We start from the raw sequence: 20,963 nt of genomic DNA on the forward strand, positions 1-20,963 counted from the left end.
ACTATGTGGCTATGTCTGTGTAGTTTAATCGGCAACAATGAAGTGGTCTTTGCCATTGCCTTTTTCAGAGATGGTTTTCAATTTCCTAGTCTTCTCTGTAGCCCTGGGATTTATTTCTTGGTTGATTTCCATCCAAGCATAAACTCGGTTTGACTCTTGTTTCATTTTTTGAGATCAGCCCAAGTTAGCGAAGCACTGTTACCTACTTGGGCAATTTGAATTAAACGAATTCAGATATGTCTTGAATAATTTCTTTTTATCCTCAGGACATAATTTGGAGAGCCAGTTTGGTATAGTTGTTAAGGCATCAGGCTAGAAACCAGGAGACTTTGAATTAGCTCTGTCTTAGGCACAAAACCAGCTGGGTGACCTTGGGCCAGTTCCTCTCTCTCAGCTCTAGGAAGAAGTCAATGGCAAACAATATCCAAAAACTGCAGGGACTTGTCCATGTGGTCACTAGAAGTCAAAAATTGACTCAAGGAACAAAGAGAGGGAGGGAAAGAGAGAGAGAGAGATACTATAGATAACATTTAATTGAAAATGTCATGAAATGAGGCAAATAAACATTTATTTCTTTGTGGTTTGTATCTTGCTCTTGTTACTTTATAAGTAACAAATGCCAGCGAACATACCTGATACTCCTTCCTCCTATTTTCCTTACAACAACCCTGTGAGATGGGCTGGATTGACAGAAAGTGTCTGGCTCAAAATCACCCAGCTGGTTTTCACACCTAATGTGGGACTAGAACTCACAGGTTCTCTGATTTCAGCACCTTAACCACTAGACCAAACTGACTCTCATTTTGTCATCTTCATCATTTCCAACATTAGCATTGAAAAGATACCAGCCGGCAGGTGCAAGGATAACCATCGGAAGGCTAAATAAATCATTCTGAGTCTGACAGACTGAGTCAGCGTAAAAACTGATTTGAACATAGACAAATTGTACCAGAGCAGGACTGCATGGATTCCTTTACATCATCCGGCCTTGCCATAATTATTTGCCCTCACTGAAATTTCTCCAGAAATAAATTGGCCTCTTAACATCTGGAAGCCTTCAAGGCCTGCAAAAAGTAGCTTGATCATGACCAGGCTGACCTTTGGACTCTACTCAAACTACATAGAAGTAGAGCAATCAACACTTGGCAAAACATTCATATCTATTATGTGAAACAGGAGCTGAGTAAGTCAGGTCTTCCTTCATTTCGCGGACACATTTGCTCATCACATGGCTGAAGAAATTGACATATGACATATGAAACAATCTCAGAGTCTTTCTCTGTTGTTGTAAATATGTTTCCACTGTTCCCCTCATTTGTTGATTATTTATTTATTTACTTACTTGCTTACCTACAGAGGTCTTATGGACCAGTCCAATCAAGTGTCTCTGAATGGCCTACAAATTCCCAAATCCTTAGTTTCAACCAAATAATCAAAGATTAAAATCTAGATCATGTATTAGAAAGCAAGCATATAAATCAGGAATCAAATATTCAAAAACATAATTAAAAACAATTACTCATCCAGAAGAATAGCCACCACAACCCTGTTATTGGCCATCATTAGATGTCGAATATCTTGACACAAACAGTAGGAAACATTCATTTTTTAAAAAACCCTTTTTCCCCCCTCCATTATCTTGCTTTTTGAGTTTTTTCCATGAACAGAAAAATCAGATTTTGATCATATCCAAGATCTTAGTTAGGAATGGGCCATAAAACCTGAGATGTAGACAAACCATTAGTTATAATAAATGCAGATCAGCAAAATGATTTCTCAACCTGAATACTCCTACATCTCTATTCCTTCATATACATATCTTGGGACTGCCTGCTCCCAAGAGTTCTATCCAACTAACTAGGCCAGGAAGAAAAAGCTGCTATGGATCCCCTCTCCTAAAAATGCCATCTACAGGGATCTTGGAATTGGGTCTTCTTAATCAGTGCCTCCATCCTTTGGAATAGTATCTCCCTGGAGGGTCAAACTTAACTCAGTACTGTTGGGGTTCATAAATGTAAGTAAAATATGGTTATTTCAGCAGCTCTGAACAGTAGCATAGTTAAGGTTTCTTGTCAGAAAACAAGGTTGTTACTTTCTCAATGGTTGCTGGTTTGATGTGCGTATCTGTAGGTGTATACATATACCTGTTTTAATTTTATTTACATATAAGTAGGATTGTAAACTGCTCAGACCTAGTCAGTTATTGGAGCAGCATATAAGCCTGCTAAATAAAGGCATGTCCACATAGATTAAGAAATAATTTTTTGAGTTGACTTTTAAGGATTGGAGCTCTCTTCTTTTCATAGGATGGACAAGACAAAATTCTGGTTCGACTAGATACAACTAGTCATCCATAATTGACATCCATAATTGTGGAATTTTTCACATCAATATAAATCCACTTTTGCAGATTACTTCTGAAAATCCAAGAAAACATTTTGAGTTCTTCAGAGTTCTTCTCTGTCTATTTCTCTCTTGTTTCTATTTTCGCAAAATACTTAAGAGTATAATCTCTTGGAGAACAACAACAATCTTCCTTCCCAACCTTCCTTTCCACCTTCAGGGAGGTTGAAATCTAATTCCCACCAAGGTGTCTCTTATTTCATGGCATGAATGGCATGACAATAAAGTACCTGCATACCTGGCTTCAAAAACATATTCAGAAGCTCATGGTTGCTCATCACCTTGGAGAGAGGTATCTTCTACTCATGAAATTTGCATTAATGACTTGGAAGAAGAGGTGGAAAGAATGCTTATCAAATTTGCAGATGACATAGAACCACCTGGGATAGCTAATGCTGTACTGAATGGAAATAATATTCAAGATGTTTTTGATAGGTTGGAATATGGGCTGAAATGAAGTAAAACTAACAGAGAAGAGTATTTAGTGTTTATTACACTTAAATCATAAACTTCAAATGAACAGATATAGAATGAGGGGGCTTGATTTAGTAATAGCATCTATGTAAAAGATCATAGCAGCTTATAGTTGGACCATTTCTTTGTCCCTGTTGTATAGTGATTTGGCTCACTGTATTGTTTTCTGTTTCTTCATGCTGTCCATCAAGTGGTCATCCAGATATTTTTTTTTCCAGATCAGTTCAAACCTGCCAGGTCATTTGATTAAAATACCTGTCATTGATCTCCTTTGCCTCCTGTTTCTAACTCAGGAATCTAAATAATTTTCTGGATTGTTTAAAAACATCCTCTCAAAATTTGAATTTCCTATTACAGATTTCATTTGAGTTGAGATATCTTTAAAACTTTCTGAAAGTTTTTTTACATTGCTCAAAAATCCTTGCCCAAGTAATATGTTCTTTCCTTTCTCCCCCTCCACTCCCAGTTTGTGTCACATGGAAAGACAGAGCCAGATGAAATTCTTACATTACCTCCAGCCATGAATTGAAATGGATAATTGTTTGGAATGTTCAATGTCTAAGTCAATATTCCTCAACCTTGGCAAATTTAAGACATGTGATCTTCTATTCCCAGAATTCTGGGAGTCAAAGTCCACACGTCTTAAAAGTTGCCAAGGTTAAGAAACTCTGGTCTAAGTTTTATTTGTCCACCAAAATGACCAGGCTTAGATCGAGTTTCTATTTGTCACACTAGATCTCCCTTTTATGTAATTTCTTATTCCTTGAAAGTCTGGTGTTAGAAATAAATGGGTATTAAACACCAGTTTTATATCCTAAAGTCCTCTGCTCGCAAATATTTCCTCACATAAATTAACAGTAAAGAGAATTGGTAACATATTTTCAAGAGTGGGATTTGCCTAATAATTTTTAATTGCTGAGATGTCTTGCCCAGAATATCATCTATGGACTTAGTTTCACCCCATCACCCCATTGTGGGTGATGATATCACCACCTCCTTTTTATCAAATCCTTCAGCAATCTCTTCTAAAAATTATGGTCATTTAATACAGGCAAGAAATATTATTTAACCAACGTGCTAGATTTATCAGGAAATTACCTTGAAATAAAGTACCATTCATCATCCTTTATCATTATCGTCTTATCCATGTTTTTAATTTTGCTCATTGTATGTGTGCATGTAAAATTATACTTTTTTTCTGAGTTGGTGAATTCAGAATATTATTAAGAATTATTGTAAGATTGTTAAGTACTTTGGATTTGATCCCCAAAAGGTCCTTCAGAGTGCAGCATTTAGGAAGAAAATGCAGCATCTCTCTAAAAATACTTTGAAGCTAATTCAAGAGCTGGTTTAAGCCCTATATGTCTTAGGCTGTTGGTATCGCAAGATCTATATAAATTGAGAATATAAAGAATGCCTGTTGTAGGTGTAGTAGGAGGAAGATCAAAAGTGGGCATTCCCTATGATGTTTCCCATCCTTTGGGATTGGCTAGAATGCCAAGAAAGTGATATTAATTTTTGAAACTATAATTAATATATATGTGTATTTCTTTTACCGTATATTGTGTTTTGTTTTTATTGCAATGGATTTGGTATACTGCTGGAATTGCCTTGATTGAAGCAATCAGGCAAGCAACCACATCGTTTCCTGAGAGCATGTGACAGCTGCAGAGGGTAGCTCCCTGTCCAGGAAAAGATACATGTGGTGCGACATTTGCACTCCAGAACAGCTTTTTGGAGTTGGGCCCACAGTGCTATGTAACTAACTACACTACTGATAATAGTCTATAATGAAATCAACCGAAGTAGGATTAGGACTTCTTTTGACTAAAAATGAATGCAAAGAAATAAAAGTCTTCGTGTGCAAAATAAAAGTGCAAAAAATAATAATTGCATTTTTAGATGAAAGGCATGCTTTGACTTTAAAGCATTTCCCCGTACTTGATATTTGCAACTCCTATTAATGTAACCAATGGTTGGGATAATGAGACTGTGGCCCATGAATCATGAAAATAGGAAGGAAGGAAGGAAGGAAGGAAGGAAGGAAGGAAGGAAGGAAGGAAGGAAAGAAAGAAAGAAAGAAAGAAAGAAAGAAAGAAAGAAAGAAAGAAAGAAAGAAAGAAAGAAAGAAAGAAAATACATCCAAAGAACTCGACATTGGAGAATGAAAGAACATAGAATGCTTTTAAGAGTATCCCCTTGTTTAAGTACAACATAACAGAATTCTACACACAGCTTACCACCTTGAGTTTTCTGATTGTTGAAGAGGATGACACCAACCTTTCAAGAAGTTTCTGAAGTCCTCATTAATGTGCTTGATCAAAGTCTTTCTTCCCATCTAATTATCATGCAAGATGGCTGGTCAAACATCTATTTTATCTTTTAATTTTATATGACCCTTCGGGATCTTTCCTATTCTTGAACCCAGTCTTTTGGATAAATTAAGTATTATCATGTTTTTTAATAAAGTAAGGATTATCATATTTCTTTCCACCCAAATGTTCTTTCCTTTTCAGTTCTTTGTACCATTACACCTGATTTTTCAACAGCAGCTCACACCATAATGCATCTCACCATCAAAGGCTATCAGACTGGCTTTGTTTTCCTAGTTGTCTTTTCCCCTCTTCCTCCTGTATGTGTTTTGCAAGCACAGAGATTTCTCTTGTTATTTAATGTTTGTGCAACACCTAATCATTGTAGACACACTGGTGATAGCTATAGTGGCAACAGCAATAATAGTGGCCATGGTACATAAATAGTGCTTCTATTGAGTCGGTATTCTGAAGAGCTAAACCTGGAGTAAGTTATCTTGTAATAATTTTGCGCACAGCTTGCATTGTGTAAAAAATAACAGAGCGCCCATATGTGTCTTTTTCTTAATTCTGTAACTGGTTTAACTTAACAGACACATTGAACACAGTGCCATACCAAAAAAAAAAAGAAAGAAAACAAAAAAGTGTATCCATTTAGCTAGTTTCATCAATTATGCCAATAAACACCATTACCCTGACACCTTCATGCCTACAATGATGGCCTTACTGGTGTGGTTAATAAAATTTTGATAGATATATTATCTGAAGTCATGATATTGGCAAGAGCATCTTCCTCCTTGGAGCAGGAATCTATGGCTAATGATAGAATAGAGAAGATTAATTTACTCTGAGGCTGGGCTTTTGATTTCTGGAAAGCTAGGGGATGGGATGGCAATGATGATACTATCATTACTGCTACTACCACTACTACTACTACAAATTGTCTAGTAGGAGTTTTTGCAATGCTTCGCTAGCTGCCTTGTCAGAAGCTTAGCTGGCATTATAAAAATAGAGGAAAAACAGGGAGAAAGTGGCTTGCCCGAGAATCTTATCCCCCTAAAAGGGAAGTTGGATGCCAAATTGAAATTCCTGCAGGATTTCTGATAGCAGTGAGGGAATTGAGAAGCCCACAATTAAGCATATGGGCATTAAGATAATTGTCAGATCTGTTGGCGGACATGATAGAAGACAGATGGGTACGAATCAGCCTCTCTACTGCAGCACCCTGGGAGAGACAATTTGATGTTTTACCTGCCTGAGCTCCTTTGCTGTGTTTGTCACTAAACGTGCTGCACAGCGCCTTACTGACTGTTAAGTGGGGGGTTTTTTTTGTGTGTGTGTGTATATATATATATATATACAATATATACCTATGACAGTGCCTCGGCGCCCTCTAGTGAAAAGCTGCAAGGAAATCTTGCCATAATGTTTAAATGCCTGGGTTTGTTTCCAGTATCTCCCCAAGTTATTAATACGAAACCCAACGGCTTCTTGGCTTGTTTAGCTTAAAATGGTCCTCTTTACATGTTTCCTTCTTTCCTCCTCTTGCAGGTTGGGGCTCATCGTGAAGATGCAGTTGGCCTCCGCGGCAGCCATTCGCTTGTGCCAAACCAAGTTCCTGTTCCACAGCTGCCAGTGCAGTCTGCAACATCTCCTGACTTAAACCAGCCTCAGGATCCTTACCGAGGTACGTACAACAGCACTGCTTGGGCCTGTGCCTTGATCTATATAATTTATACTACCCAATCTATGACAGCAGGTTTCAAATGTCAGGATGGTTGTGTGGGACGAGTGGACTTGTTCTTTATTCAAGCCACCTCCCATCTATCTCCCTATAGATCAGTGTTTCTCAACCTTGGCAATTTTAAGGCATGTGGACTTCAACTCCCAGAATTCCACAGCCAGCAATGCTGGCTGTGGAATTCTGGGAGTTGAAGTCCACATGCCTTAAAATTGTCAAGGTTGAGAAACACTGCTATAGATGGAGAGGTAAACAGATGACAGCTCGCCAGATGAGTTATAATGTGGCTTGTTATAAATTATACAACTTATTACATAAATTATTAAAGATGGTATGTTAACCTAATATCCCGGTGTGCACAATCATATTTATTTAGCTCTACACTTAAATAATTCTTTCTGAAACACAATGAAGTCTTCGCAAAATTGCCTCACATTGAAATTGGGATTAAAACAAAGCAGAATATTGATTGTTTCATTGAATGATTGGATAAAATGTAATAATCATGCCACCATCAAGACATCTGGGAAGGTTGCAGATGGTGATTGCCTGACTGTAGGATATTGCAGTTGTCGTAAGTGCAAGATGGTTGCCAAACACCCAGCTTGCAATCACATGACTGCAGGCATTCTGCCATGATCATAAGTGACGGCCGATTGTAAGTCACGTTTTTCAGCACTGTTGTAACTTTGAATGGTTATACGTCAAGGCCTGCCCGTAGGACTTTCAAAGGGAGCTGAAGCAGACAAACAGGACTGCAATTTGTGGTGGGGTGTTGATGGGAACTGTTTGTTTTCCCGTTGTTGGGGCTGCCTCTCTACATCCTAGTCAAAATGGTGGGAAATAATGTTGCTGAATATTAACCATTGGTAGCTACAGAAGAGAAACCATTCGATCCATAGCTTTCCCATACTTGCTGTAGATCAGGGGTAGGCAACCTTGGCTCTTTTATGACTCGTGGACTTCAACTCCCAGAATTCCTGAGTCAGCATGGTTCAGCATGGAAACCTCTCTCTTTCCCCTCAGCATGGCTGGCTCAGGAATTCTGGGAGTTGAAGTCCACGTGTCATAAAAGAGCCAAGGTTGCCTACCCCTGCTCTAGAAGAACAAATAGGAATTACCTAATTTCCAGTTTTCCCTAACATTTTTACTACTCCAAACCAGCCAGTCTACTCCATAGATAAAAATGCTGGGATTGTTCCAGAAGAACAGGCACAAATGAAACTGCTGAGGGACTTGTTTACAAAAAGAGATTACTTTATTCAAGGAAAGTGCTGTAGAACAGCGGTTCTCAAGCTAGTTGAGGACAGCAGTGGTGGTGGTGGTGGTGGTTGTTACCTTACTTTACTTTTAAATGTTGGGGGAAATATTCTCACTCGCTTTCAGCGAGTTCTTCTTGTTCTTTTGGGGATTATCAGATGATGAGAGGATTAAGGAGTACAAAACGGAAAAAAAATACACACATGTGCATTGACCATGACTTCGTGAAACCCACTTTCAATGTTAAAGAAAGAAAGCAACAGTAATAGAATACGAAGTGTCTGTTCATCTCTAGCTATAGCTCTGGAACTTTCCTAAGTAAAATGTGAGAAATACTCATGGAAGACTTTTCTTACATGAGGTGCCTCTCTTCTTTTTGTCCTTCCCTAGAAAAGAGCAGAAAGAAACAAGCGTACTTCTAGCCAAAATACTGCTCCTACCACAAACTGTACACCAGAGACAGCTGGAAAAATGTTTTTAATAGGAAACTATTTTTTCTTTAAAAACAATTTTTTATTTATTTATTTTATTTATTTATTTTTGTTTTTTAATAGTTTTCTTTTGAAACTATTTAAAAATAGCTTTAAAAGAGTCGTGGTGGCGCAGTGGTTAGAATGCAGTATTACAGACTAACTCTGCCCATTGCCAAAAGTTTGATCCTGACCAGCTCAGGGTTGATTCAGCCTTCCATCCTTCCGAAGACGGAAAATGAGGACCCGGATTGTTGGGTCAATATGCTGACTCTGTAAACCGCTTAGAGAGTGCTGGAAAGCACTATGGAGCCATATATAAATCTAAGTGCTATTGCTATTGCTATTTAATAACTTTCATTAAATGGATTTTATTTTTTTTATTTTTATTTTTTTTGCAACACAAGTAGGTTGTTAATGTAGCACCCACACAATTCTTAAACCTTTTTGCTATTTGTGATATGCATGTTCATACACGTTTGTACAAATGCCCGCATACAGACCTATCCTTTTGTTTATATCTGCACAGGCATGCCAACTGGACTTCAAGGGCAAAGCATATCTTCAGGGAGTTCTGAAATCAAATCTGATGATGAAGGAGATGAGAACCTTCAGGATGGAAAATCTTCCGACGACAAGAAAGACGATGACAAGAAGGATATCAAATCAATTACTAGGTCAAGATCTAGGTAACCGTATATAATAGTGTCGCTTCATTTAATTCCTTTAGTGGATTTTGATGAAGTGAACAGAGCAGGAAGAAACTCTGGAGTTTTTTTCCCTGCTGGTTAAAATCAGACAAGAAACTCATAGCCTTTTCTGGAAGTACTAAAGAGTATCTGTTTGGATGCGTGTACTCCAGAATGGCTGAATTTGGGGAAAGGACGAAAATTTAGGCAGAACTGTACGGACAGAGCTATATAGGCTTAGGTTGGAGCTGGTTTCAGTGGTCTGATGTACATATGAAAACAACACAGAGACAAAAATTTTAAGCAGATGCCATTTTTGTAATAATTATCTTTCCCAGTGGAATAGACATGCTCCTATTTTTTTTTTAAAGAACATAACTGTAATCATAACTGTAAACTGGATAAATCAGGGTAGCTTGTCCAATTTAAGAAGAAGTAATTTTTAAGATGATCTAAGGCACATTGCCAAGGTTTGGAAAGAAGCTGAATAAATTCATCAACTCTTGTTCCCAATAATAATTTGGAACCCTTATGTAGACCATTGTTTCTTGCTTACCGGCATTGATGACCACAGTATGCAAGATTCTTCTTTCATTACCACTGACCCTTATTTTCTGCCTTATGTTCTTCATAAAATATATTGATTTCATCAGCAAGAATGCTTCTGAACCCATCTTCTATTACATTCAGATTTTTGTCTGAATGACAGAATGGTTGTTGAGTATTAAATAAACTAAATTCTCCTTGTGTGTGGATTTTATGAAATGTAGTGGAATACAGAGAAGTCTCAGAAAAATTTAATTTAATAGAAACCACTTTGCACTTAGAATAACATTTTGCTTCTCCAGCATGCAACTATTTCAATCTCTTGCATTCAGTGGCTGAAGGAATCAGTAATTCAGGCAAGAACTATGAAATAGCCTTGAGAGATTCCCTGATGCCTGAATGCATAAAAATTGTATTTTAATTTCTACGTGTGTAAAATACTACATGATATAAATCCTCATAATGCAGCAGACCTAATGCCAAAGAAGTGCTTTTCAGTAGACTGTAAGAAGTATCTGCAAGGAACTTCACTAGATCTCGTTACCGGTCCCAGCCAATCCAAAACTTTTATAGTTTTATAAACTTCCTGGTGTTCGCGCATTTCATGCCAGCTAATATGAGTTTACCCAGGAATCACCTTTCTGTTTTTAGTACTCTTAAAAATATATATAACTGTATAATTAAACCAGTTTAATTCAGATTGGTTAATGCTATTGTCAAATATTAACTGCTCATATTTATTGCATGTATGTTGATTGATTGATTCTTGCTTTCAAGTATGCTCTGAGCATGAAGGAAAAATACAAATTGGAAAATAAAACCCACCAATCATCATTTCCATCATCATCTAGCTAGATCCTAGAATGTCTTTGGGTTATACTAGTTTTTCTCTCAACTGGCTGTCTGTGGACTATACTTCATTACACAAATACAGAAATTAAATAAATAAATAGAAGTTCTGCATCCAGTTTTCCAGGGAAAAGGCAACACTACATGGACAAAGGCCAATTTGGTTTCTGATATTGCTCATTATCAATAGAAAACAACATTTGTAGGTCAGGGTGGGACTGTGGGGTCCTTAATAATCTATGAGCTTGGTTGTGTTCTTGCAGACGTTTCATTATCTGACTAGGTAGCATCATCAGTGCAATGCACTAGAGAGCCAGATGGGTCTAGCGGTTAAGGCACCAGACTAGAAAATGGCAGATCAAGTCCTGCCTTAGCCATGAAAGCTAACTGGGTGTCTTTGGGCCAGTCACTCTCTCTTTCAGCGGTTGTGGAGAAGGAGATGGAAGATATGTTGGATATGTTCACCACCTTGAACTATTTGTAAAATAATAAAAGTGGGATACAAATAAATAGCAAGAAGACTACAAGAAAATATTAGAGAGCATCAAGGACTCCACATTACTTATTATCCTTCTACTAACTTCCTAAATACACTATACATTTTGTTCCTTAATAAGCAGCATAATTTGTGGCATTTGAAGGAACATATCATTCACTGCAGACACAAACAATTATAGTTATGTCATTTACAAATGAGCCATAAAGCTCAAGGCATCAAATAATAATAATAATAATAATAATTAATAATAATAATAATAATAATAATAATAATAATAATAATAATAATAATAATAATAATAATAGATGATGATGATGATGATGATGATAAAGTTGGAAGGGACCTTGGAGGTCATCTAGTCCAACCCCCTGCTCAGGCAGGAAACCCTATACCATTTCGGACAAATGGCTGTCCAGTTTCTTCTTAAAAACTTCCAGTGTTGGTGCGTTCACCACTTCTGGAGGCAGGTTGTTCCACTGGTTAATTGTTGTAACTGTTTGGAAGTTTCTCCTTAGTTCTAGGTTGCTTCTCTCTTTGGTTAGTTTCCACCCGTTGCTTCTTGTCCTGCCTTCAGGTGCTTTGGAAAATAGCTTGACTCCCTCTTCTTTGTGGCAGCCCCTGAGATATATAATAATAGTAATAATAGTAATAATATGGAAGGGACCTTGGAGGTCATCTAGTCCAAACCCCTGCTCAGGCAGGAAACCCTATACTATTTCAGACAAATGGCTGTCCAGTCTTTTCTTAAAAATTTCCAGTGTTGGAGCATTCACAGCTTCTGGAGGCAGGTTGTTCCACTGATTAATTGTTCTGTCAGGAAATTTCTCCTTAGTTCTAGGTAGCTTCTCTTTTTGGTTAGTTTCCATCCGTTGCTTCTTGTCCTGCCTTCAGGTGCTTTCGAAAATAGCTTGACTCCCTCTTCTTTGTGGCAGCCCCTGAGATATTGGAACACTGCTATCATGTCCCCCCTCGTCCTTCTCTTCATTAAACTAGACATACCCAATTCCAGCAACCGTTCTTTATATGCTTTAGCCTCCAGTCCCCTAATCATCTTTGTCGCTCTTCTCTGTACTCTTTCTAGCGTCTCAACATCTTTTTTACATCGTGGTGACCAAAACTCGTGGTGATCATATCTCCTTCCAAGCCCACACTTCAACTCCACCATACCTCCTTGGGGTAGCTCTCCCTGAAGTACAGTTAGTGATCTAAAGTCTTTCAGTGAACTGTATGGCTGAGTGTATATTTCAGTCTTCCTTAGGTTAGTGCTTATCTATATGCAGACTTCCCTAATATAGAATTGCCATTTCTGATTGTCACTGGCATATCAAAAGCAAAGAGAAAGAGCCATAGGTTAGCAAGTATCATTATTTCCAACTTTGCCTTTTTGCTTTGGATTTTAGCAGGCTCTGTACAAAGTTTTACATCATTCAGACATTTTGAGATATCTGAGTTAGCTGCAGGCTAAATTACCTGTTTAGCATAATATAAAAATCATACAGAGGAAAAAAGATAAACACTAAGGTTAATAATAACTAAGATCACTGTGTATGTGTGTGTGTGTGTGTGTGTAAAAGCATGTGCATGTATTTAAACAGCAACCTTAATTCTTGTTTTAATGTATTTTACCTATTAGAGCTTTTCAGTGCCTTGGGTTTAATTCCAGAAAGATTTTTCAGAGTGCATAGAGGCACACTCATGGCATCTGATTGCATCCTGTTAAGCAGATGTGTCTTTCCAACTATCCTGGAATAATATGTTGATGCTTTAAAGGGCTGCAGAGAAAGGATACCCTTGTATTCTCATGCATTCTGAAGCACATTTTTGGCATCAAATTTTAAGACCTGTAGAAACAAAATTAATTGTATTCTTTTTTTTAATCAATGCAGTCAATTTAGACATCTCTGCTAACTCCAACTTTAGCAGTCATTCATCCATTGTAGGAAACAAAGTATCCTTCCATTTTTGTGCATACAATTTTCTTGCTGCTGTCAGCATACATTTCCAATTTCTTTTTCAAGTTCTTTATCCATTCAGCCCAAGAGAAAAATCTCTGGTTTTATCTAGAACGATTGTGGATCAATTTCTTGAATATATCAAAAGTCATGCTATAGTTGTAGCTATATACTGCTTATTACATTCAATATGACAGATACCAATGAAACTATGTATTGGCATGTATGTTTTTTTTTAAAGTAAAACATTTTGTTCATTCAGATTTAGTTGGCCTTCTGCCATACTATTCAATGCAGCTAAAGTTTTACATTCCTATGTTCCTTTTAGCCAGACTCATACTTTGAAAGAGAGTAACATGTTGATAAAACACCTGAAATTTCAATCCCATTAGAAAATATTGTGCTATGTTTCCTTCTCAGCAATAATGATGACGAAGATCTTACTCCGGAACAAAAAGCAGAGCGCGAGAAAGAAAGAAGAATGGCCAACAATGCCCGTGAGCGCCTGCGTGTCCGTGACATCAACGAGGCTTTCAAAGAGCTGGGCCGGATGGTGCAGCTCCATCTAAAAAGCGACAAGCCCCAGACCAAACTTTTGATCTTACATCAAGCTGTAGCAGTTATCCTCAGTTTAGAGCAGCAAGTCAGAGGTGAGTTAAGGCTGATTTTATCCAGTCATTCTGCAAATCTCAATCTCATTCAGATGTTTTGAAGAAAGACTGGACACCTTTGATCTTGGGAATGTGGTATGGATTTCTGTGTTTCACTAATGATGCAGGGATGGATTAGATGCCTCCCGGTCATAACGATGCTTTGTTAAAACCTTGGTCTGAGCTCATACAGGCCAGGGCATCACTGTGCTATGTAAACTGCTATGAAAGGATCGTCCTTCTGTTACAAAGTGGTATAATTGAAATGACTAACCTTGAAATTTAGTCTGCATAAGACAGGCTGGTCTTGCTAAAAAAAAAAAAGTTTGGATCCCAAGAAGCAAGTCCCTGATTATAAGTCATTTATAATTCAGTTATAAGATGGGGGCATTACGTGTTGGAAGTGGTTAGTGGACTAGGAAGAACATCATCTCATAGTATTCTGGTTTTAACTTATTCAATTTCTATTTATTTCATTTTTAATTTTTGTAGCTGTGTTATTTTATGACATTTGTAAGCCGCCCAGAATCACATGACAGTGAGATAGGCGGCATATAAATTTAATAAAGGAATAAAATGAAATAAGTCCGTATCACAAAATTCATTGTGAATTATGTTGTCAGTCCAGTCCAGTGATTAGTATTACTCCAAACCCCTAAGGTGGTTAGTATGTTTAGTAGATAAATTATGTTGTACATCAAGCAACTGGGGTCCCAGAGCTAAGTTGCAGTGATTGAAATAACTTTAAAATTCTAATTTGAAGTAACAGTTGTTCAGAAATGCAGGTGAATCTCTGTCTTGGATATCACACATTGAGATGGACAAGGTTTGGAGATGAAATGAAGATTATTTTTAAGTGGGAAATTAGCCAGAGAAACGAGATTCAGAGAATCAAAATTCTTTCTCAGTATAATGGAGATTCCTGGCCAGTTGAAGGAAATGACAGCAGGATGAGCAAGATGTTATACTTGAACGCACAAAGTAGCTAGGCCACAGGCTTTAAAGTTTGTTTAATGTTATCTTACATTTTGGCTTCACAGAAAGAAATCTGAATCCTAAAGCAGCATGTTTGAAAAGAAGGGAAGAAGAAAAAGTATCTTCGGAGCCTCCTCCACTTTCTTTGGCAGGACCCCACCCTGGGATGGGAGACACATCTAATCACATGGGGCAGATGTAAACAAAAGGAAAAAAGGTACGCACATCTTGACCAGTCTCCTCATAGTAGTAATAATAATAATACCATGGCTATTAGTTTCTTTAGAACAATTATAATTAGGGGAATTAACATCTAAAGACTATTTCTTTCCATGAGAGCCAGTTTGGTGCAGAAACCAGGAGACCGTGAGTTCTAGTTCCACCTTAGATACAAAGCTCACATTGACAGCCATTTGCAGCATCCTGTGATCTGTTTGCCATGTTTTTTTTTTTTTAGTTGCTAGACTTTTTTGCAGGTTTCTGGCAAAAAAACACCCATTCAGGAGAGTAGATTCAGACTTACAGTAAAATGATTTGCTTAATGACCACATGTTTTGGACATAGGAACACATGATTCATTTATCAACTGCTGTAAAATGGTGGAAAAACCTATGACCATAACAATATACAACTGAAATTCTGGTCACAGTTGTGGTAGTAACTATCTGTAGTCTCTTTTTCTCAGCCCTAGGAGGAAAAAGTTAAAGATAAACCATTTCCAAAATCTTGCTAACAAAACTGCAGGGACACTGCAGGCAGTCAAGATTGACTAAATCAAAAACTTTCCATAGTCGTCAATTCTATAGATAAGAATCTTTTTTTATTCAATATTATGTTTCTTCTTAATTTAATACCTCACGTGAATTGTTTTTGCTACATTCTATTTTATTTGTTAGCTTCTCTTTTTTTTCTTAATTATGTGAACAACCAACTCCACCCCCTCACCCAAGTCATGTCTTTATATCTCTTTATTTATTGCTTTGCATTTTCTCATATGGGTTGAAGTGTAAATAGTGAGCAGAAGAAATCTAGACCAGATCAGACATGATCACAAATTAGGGATGTGTTTGCTTCTCTTGTTGCGTAGCATGAAAATACTTAACGAACATGGAAAACACGGCTACAAAAGGTTGGCTACACACATTGGATCCTGCCTGCATTCTGATACACAGTGATAAATAACTGCCAATTTGAATTTGAATTTATTCAATGTTCCCCAAATTGCCCAAAACTCTTCATAAAAATGTTCTTCTTATATGACATAATGGGAATAGATTTATATGTCAGGACTGAGTCACTACCAGATAACTACCAAATGAGTTACAGGAAATTCAGAGGATTTTATAGATGAGGAACAAGAAGAAGGAAGCTAAATCCATTATATTTACCTGAATTTCTTTACTGAAGGAAATTTGTTTAATGACCATTCAAAGTTACAACAGCACTGAAAAAAAGGGTGTTATGACCAGTTTTCACAGTTATTACCGTTGCAGCATCCTCATGGTCACGTGATCAAAATTCGGGCACTTGGCATCTGGCATGTATTATGACAGTTGCACTGTCCCGGAGTCATGTCACCATTTGTAACCTTCCCAGCTGGCTTCCAACAAGCAAAGTCAATTGGGGAAGCCAGATTTGCTTAACAACTGCATGATTCACTTAACAATGCATTGACCTTGCTTAACAATGGTGGCAAAAAGGTCAAAAAAATGGAGCACCACTCAGTTAATAATTGCCTTGCTTAGCAACAGAAATTTTGGGCTCAGTTGTGGTCATAAGTCAAAGACTACCTGTATTTTGTTTTATTTATTCATTTATTTAGTTTATTCTGCCCAAAGTCACTCAACTGCGTTTCAGGCCTAAGGCGGAACTAGAACTCAGTCTCCTGGTGAATGGCCCAACATCACCTAGCTGGCTTTTGTGCCTAAGGCAGGACTACAACTCACATTCTCCTGGCTTCTAGCCTTAACCACTAGACCCAACCGTCTTGTAAGGATTTAAGCATACTTGTAAGCATACACTCAGTCAGCTTATTCTGCCTCTGTATTTTGAACCCGAAGTGTGAAAATCTTCCACATGTCTTCAAAAGGGTAATAAGTCTCTTCATCTGGGTGATAGAGTAAGAATTGTTGAGAAACAGCTTCAGAAGCCTTTTTTTATGCTAAATATGTTGTTATGAAAAAAAAATTAAGAATAATCAAGATGATTGCATTTTGGCTGATCGAAAATTTTTCCACTTCTTTCACAGGTCCAAGTTGCCACATTTTCTTCACGTAAACCAGAGACCACTTCCTTAAACAGCTGTATTATCTTAAAAACATATAAACACTTAACCCTCCCCCCCTTTTTTTGTAATATAATGAGACAAGTCTGAGTAGTTACGAATCACAGACGCAAGAGATTTCAGCATTCCTGATTTTGAAATAAAGAAAAAGTGCAACTTGAGGGACACCTCTTATCAACATATCATTCGGAGTGTTTCAAGCAGTATGTTGACAAGCTGTAAATGCACAGCCAGGAGACTGAATGGCAATCTTCTCCACACTGTGGGACAATGCATTTGTGCCTAAACTTCTTTTGGAAAAAAAAATATAATTAATTTGTAAGTCTGAAAAAAAAAATATTTAATTTAAAAATTGTAAACTTGCAATAATGAAAAGTGTACTTCTGAAGAAAAAAAAATGAACGTTTTCATTGGTGTACTAGTCAGCTAGTGTTTATACTTACTGGATATTAAAAAGGGAAGCACTGCTACCCTAATATTTACAAAACCAGCAAACGTCCTAATGAAAACTGAAGTAATGACATTAGCCATTCCTTAGGGTAGGAGGAACAGATGGATCTTATAGACCTATGACAAATACAAAACACATGGACACAAACACACATATATAAATATTATATAAATATATATATAAATATATATATATTAAAATTAGTGAATATGGTAAGCTTTGTTCATTTGTTTCTGACTTTTTGCTCCTGTAAAAAAAAAAAGTACTGATTAACTTTTTTTAAGAAAAAAGATTTTACTGTAAATAAGTTTTGTTTCTGTTGACGTCTTCTTTCTCTTCCCCCATGGCCCCCTCAGTTCCTTATTGTAACCTGTAGTGCCAACTCTGTTGCTGGAGGGGCCGTCCAGGATGAACTATCCCCCCCCCCCCGAGGTTGCTTATTATGCATACAGAAAAGTAGCCAGTGATCTCTTGAGTCCTTTGGGGAAAATACGGGACTAGATAAGGTATGTCTCATGTTGATAAGCATAAGCAGCATTGCTGAGACCTCCAACCCCCCAAAGCAGATGGGGACTATGGTTTCCCAGAATGCTGGGGTATGGGTTAGGAATCCTGTGGGGCTCTAGTCCCTACCCTACAGTCAACACGAGTTTGGAAAAAAGAAATGGCCCAGGCAATCGAATTTTGGGGTGGAGGGATGGAGAATTCCAAATCATAACTCTTGCTCTCATTAGACCCTATTTCTAAGATTTTCAGAGGTACAAGGTTAGAATGCTACAATGTTACCACTGTGCCTTCCAATGTTTATATCATCAAAAAAATGTAACATAATCAAAGGTGGCTGTGATTTAACAAACCAGTAGAAATGTTAAATTAATGTGTGTAGCTTAAATACAATATGCATCAAGGCATTTCAGAATACATGGTCAAAGGCGGGGTGGGGGGCAGTTGCTAGTTGTATGAGAGTTTGATTTGAAAAAGAACATTTTAAAGGGTGTTCCTGAAATATAGACCATATACTGCCTCCTCCATTCATTAAAAAAAAATGCCAATATCCAACCGTTACACAGCATTAGAACAAGCCTTACCCGTTCTAAAGCATTAAGTTGCACTTTCTTAAGGAGGAGGGAGTAGAACAGTATTTTTCTGGCCAGTATGATCCAAGTTTTTACTTAACACATATACATTATAGCAAGTATAGATCAAGCTTACAACAGCAACTCATCCAGTAATTGGATTTCAGGGCATCTAAGCCCACAGTGAATCTTCCAAAGATTTACTTTGGGACACAGAACAATTAACTGACATTGCTCCCAGTTCAGTCTTTGTCAGCATCTTTTTGTCTCTGGTTCAAGCTCCTGGTTTTTTTTTTTTAAATAAAAATAGCCACGCAAACTTGGCATGTTATTTTTAAATGGAATCTCCCTGTTTGAATAGATTTTTCCACCTATCAGCACTGAGTAAATGCCATATACCGATTGAAAATGGTCTAGACCTTCCATCTGTTCTCCTGTTTTGCCAGTTACATAGTAATGAAAAAAAAATACATTTGTAAATTTTATGCAACAAAATGGCAAACGTATCATTATTTTGAAATTGTGTATGTAAAAGTTATATTTTTACATGTAGACTCTTGTTATTATGTGTTTTAATACATTGTATCAAACTTTTGTTTTTTTTAACTGTGTGGTTGAAACAAAATCTCATTTAAATGAAATAGTGAGAAATAAGAATCTTAATTTTATGTTACTGAAAAACATAAAGAACAAATGTGGTAGTTTACCATGTGAACCGCCCTCTCCATATCCATAAACATTTTGATTACCTGTGTGTGTTGAAAATTGTAAATATGTTCAGTAGCAGTAAAACTTTTAAAAATACTATTATTTGTTAATAAGTTTCTCAAATGTGGAGGTGGATTAAGCTCATAAAAGAGCAGAGTCTATATAAGTTGAAATCAGAACAAGAAACGACTATATCATTGCAGATGCCATACTTCTAATAGAGTATGTTTAGATGAAAATGTTTGTCTTAAACCTAATTTTTTTAGTACTGGTATTCTAAATATTGGAGGATTCTCTTTTAATTGACAAGTTATTAATATAGTTTAGGATTAAAGTTTTTTTTTTATAAAAAACAATTCTAATACTTTTAATGGGAAGTTGTTATTTCAGAGGATAATTTTATGCTAAAAAACCTGGATAAATCAAAGAGGCGTTAACTTTCATCTTGATGTCCTCAGTGTGAGCATTTCTGCTTGTTTGTATTAATAATGCAAAGATTTCAAATAGTCTGTTCTGAATATAAAACTAATTTGGATAAGAGAGCTATCAATGCAAAATCAAAATGCCGTCTTTTTAATAATTGCCCAAATTGATGACATTGTATGAATCTCGAAACATTCACAGTCACAGAACATTGATAAAAGGATGGTTTTCATTACTGGCCATTCAGTACTTTCTTACAGCAGACATGATTCTAAACAGGAATGAAAATGGTGATGTACATAGACCCAATAGAGGCTTAGTTGTTTATAAAACGGTAATCTATTCTCTGTGGTTTTGGACGTGGTTTCCTGTTCCATAATGGAATTTAAACTTGAAAATTAACCAGTCATGCTGTTTTGTGTTGTTCACCCTCCCCTCTCCTCTGCTTGCTTTAATTTAGTGTGTGATCCTAAAAAATAAGACATCAAGAATTGCTTAACTTTCACTGCTGCTGCCCACAGTGGGAGTTGTCACTTGTTAAAAGATCTGGTAATGACTTGAGTTTAACGACCAAGAGGTAGAAGTGTGCAAGTTGTTTCAAATTTGAAGCGTTCCATATATTCTGCAAGTCCTTTCAGCTCGAAGCAAAGCACCGCGTGAGATTTTGAGATGCTTCCGTGATTGTCAGCAAATCCAGCAGACTTGGAGTGCTTTGCACACTCATACAAAGGAGAAACCACACATTGTACAGTAATAAACAGTACTTGGACACTACATTGTAGAAATTTATCCAACAGTTAATGAATGATCCACCTCCACATTCAAGTAATTTATGAATACACAGATTAAGGAAATCTGTTCGTCTAGAATTTTTTTTATTTTATTTTTTATTTTTACATTTGTCTTATGTGCAGCTGCAAAGAACACTAATGTTTATACAACTGTCAGTTCAACCAGTGATGCAACTTGTATTGATGCAGTCTTCCGATTTGTTTTATTCGTTGATTTCATTGGAAGGGTGGGGACGGGTGGGGATAGAGGGGGAGAAATGCGGAGCAATTTCCAATTTTCATTGTTCTGTTCAACAGGCACAGTGCAACCTGTGTCAGACTGTGAACAATAATAGTACATTGCCACAAATGGAGAGAATTTTATCGGGTGAGGAAAAAGCACAAATCAAGCTTAATCCACTGACTGATAC

General features: G+C 37.0%; 1 protein-coding gene across 1 annotated transcript in view; it reads left to right on the forward strand.

Moving 5' to 3' along the window:
• TCF4 (transcription factor 4) overlaps positions 1–17,797 on the forward strand; it is a gene marked incomplete at its 5' end in the record, with an annotated part of 53,558 nt that extends 35,761 nt beyond the window's left edge. Inside the window, 5 exons of the mRNA XM_015824872.1 lie at positions 6,741–6,876; positions 9,190–9,337; positions 13,616–13,845; positions 14,886–15,037; positions 17,069–17,797. Of these exons, the coding sequence (XP_015680358.1) occupies positions 6,741–6,876; positions 9,190–9,337; positions 13,616–13,845; positions 14,886–15,022 (651 nt within the window). The remainder of the gene's footprint in view (positions 1–6,740; positions 6,877–9,189; positions 9,338–13,615; positions 13,846–14,885; positions 15,038–17,068) is intronic.
• Positions 17,798–20,963: the final 3,166 nt, after the last annotated feature.

The sequence above is a fragment of the Protobothrops mucrosquamatus genome, unplaced genomic scaffold (genome assembly GCF_001527695.2).
Source record: "Protobothrops mucrosquamatus isolate PMUCROS unplaced genomic scaffold, P.Mucros_1.0 scaffold2397, whole genome shotgun sequence".
In the NCBI taxonomy this organism is placed as follows: Eukaryota; Metazoa; Chordata; class Lepidosauria; order Squamata; family Viperidae; genus Protobothrops; species Protobothrops mucrosquamatus.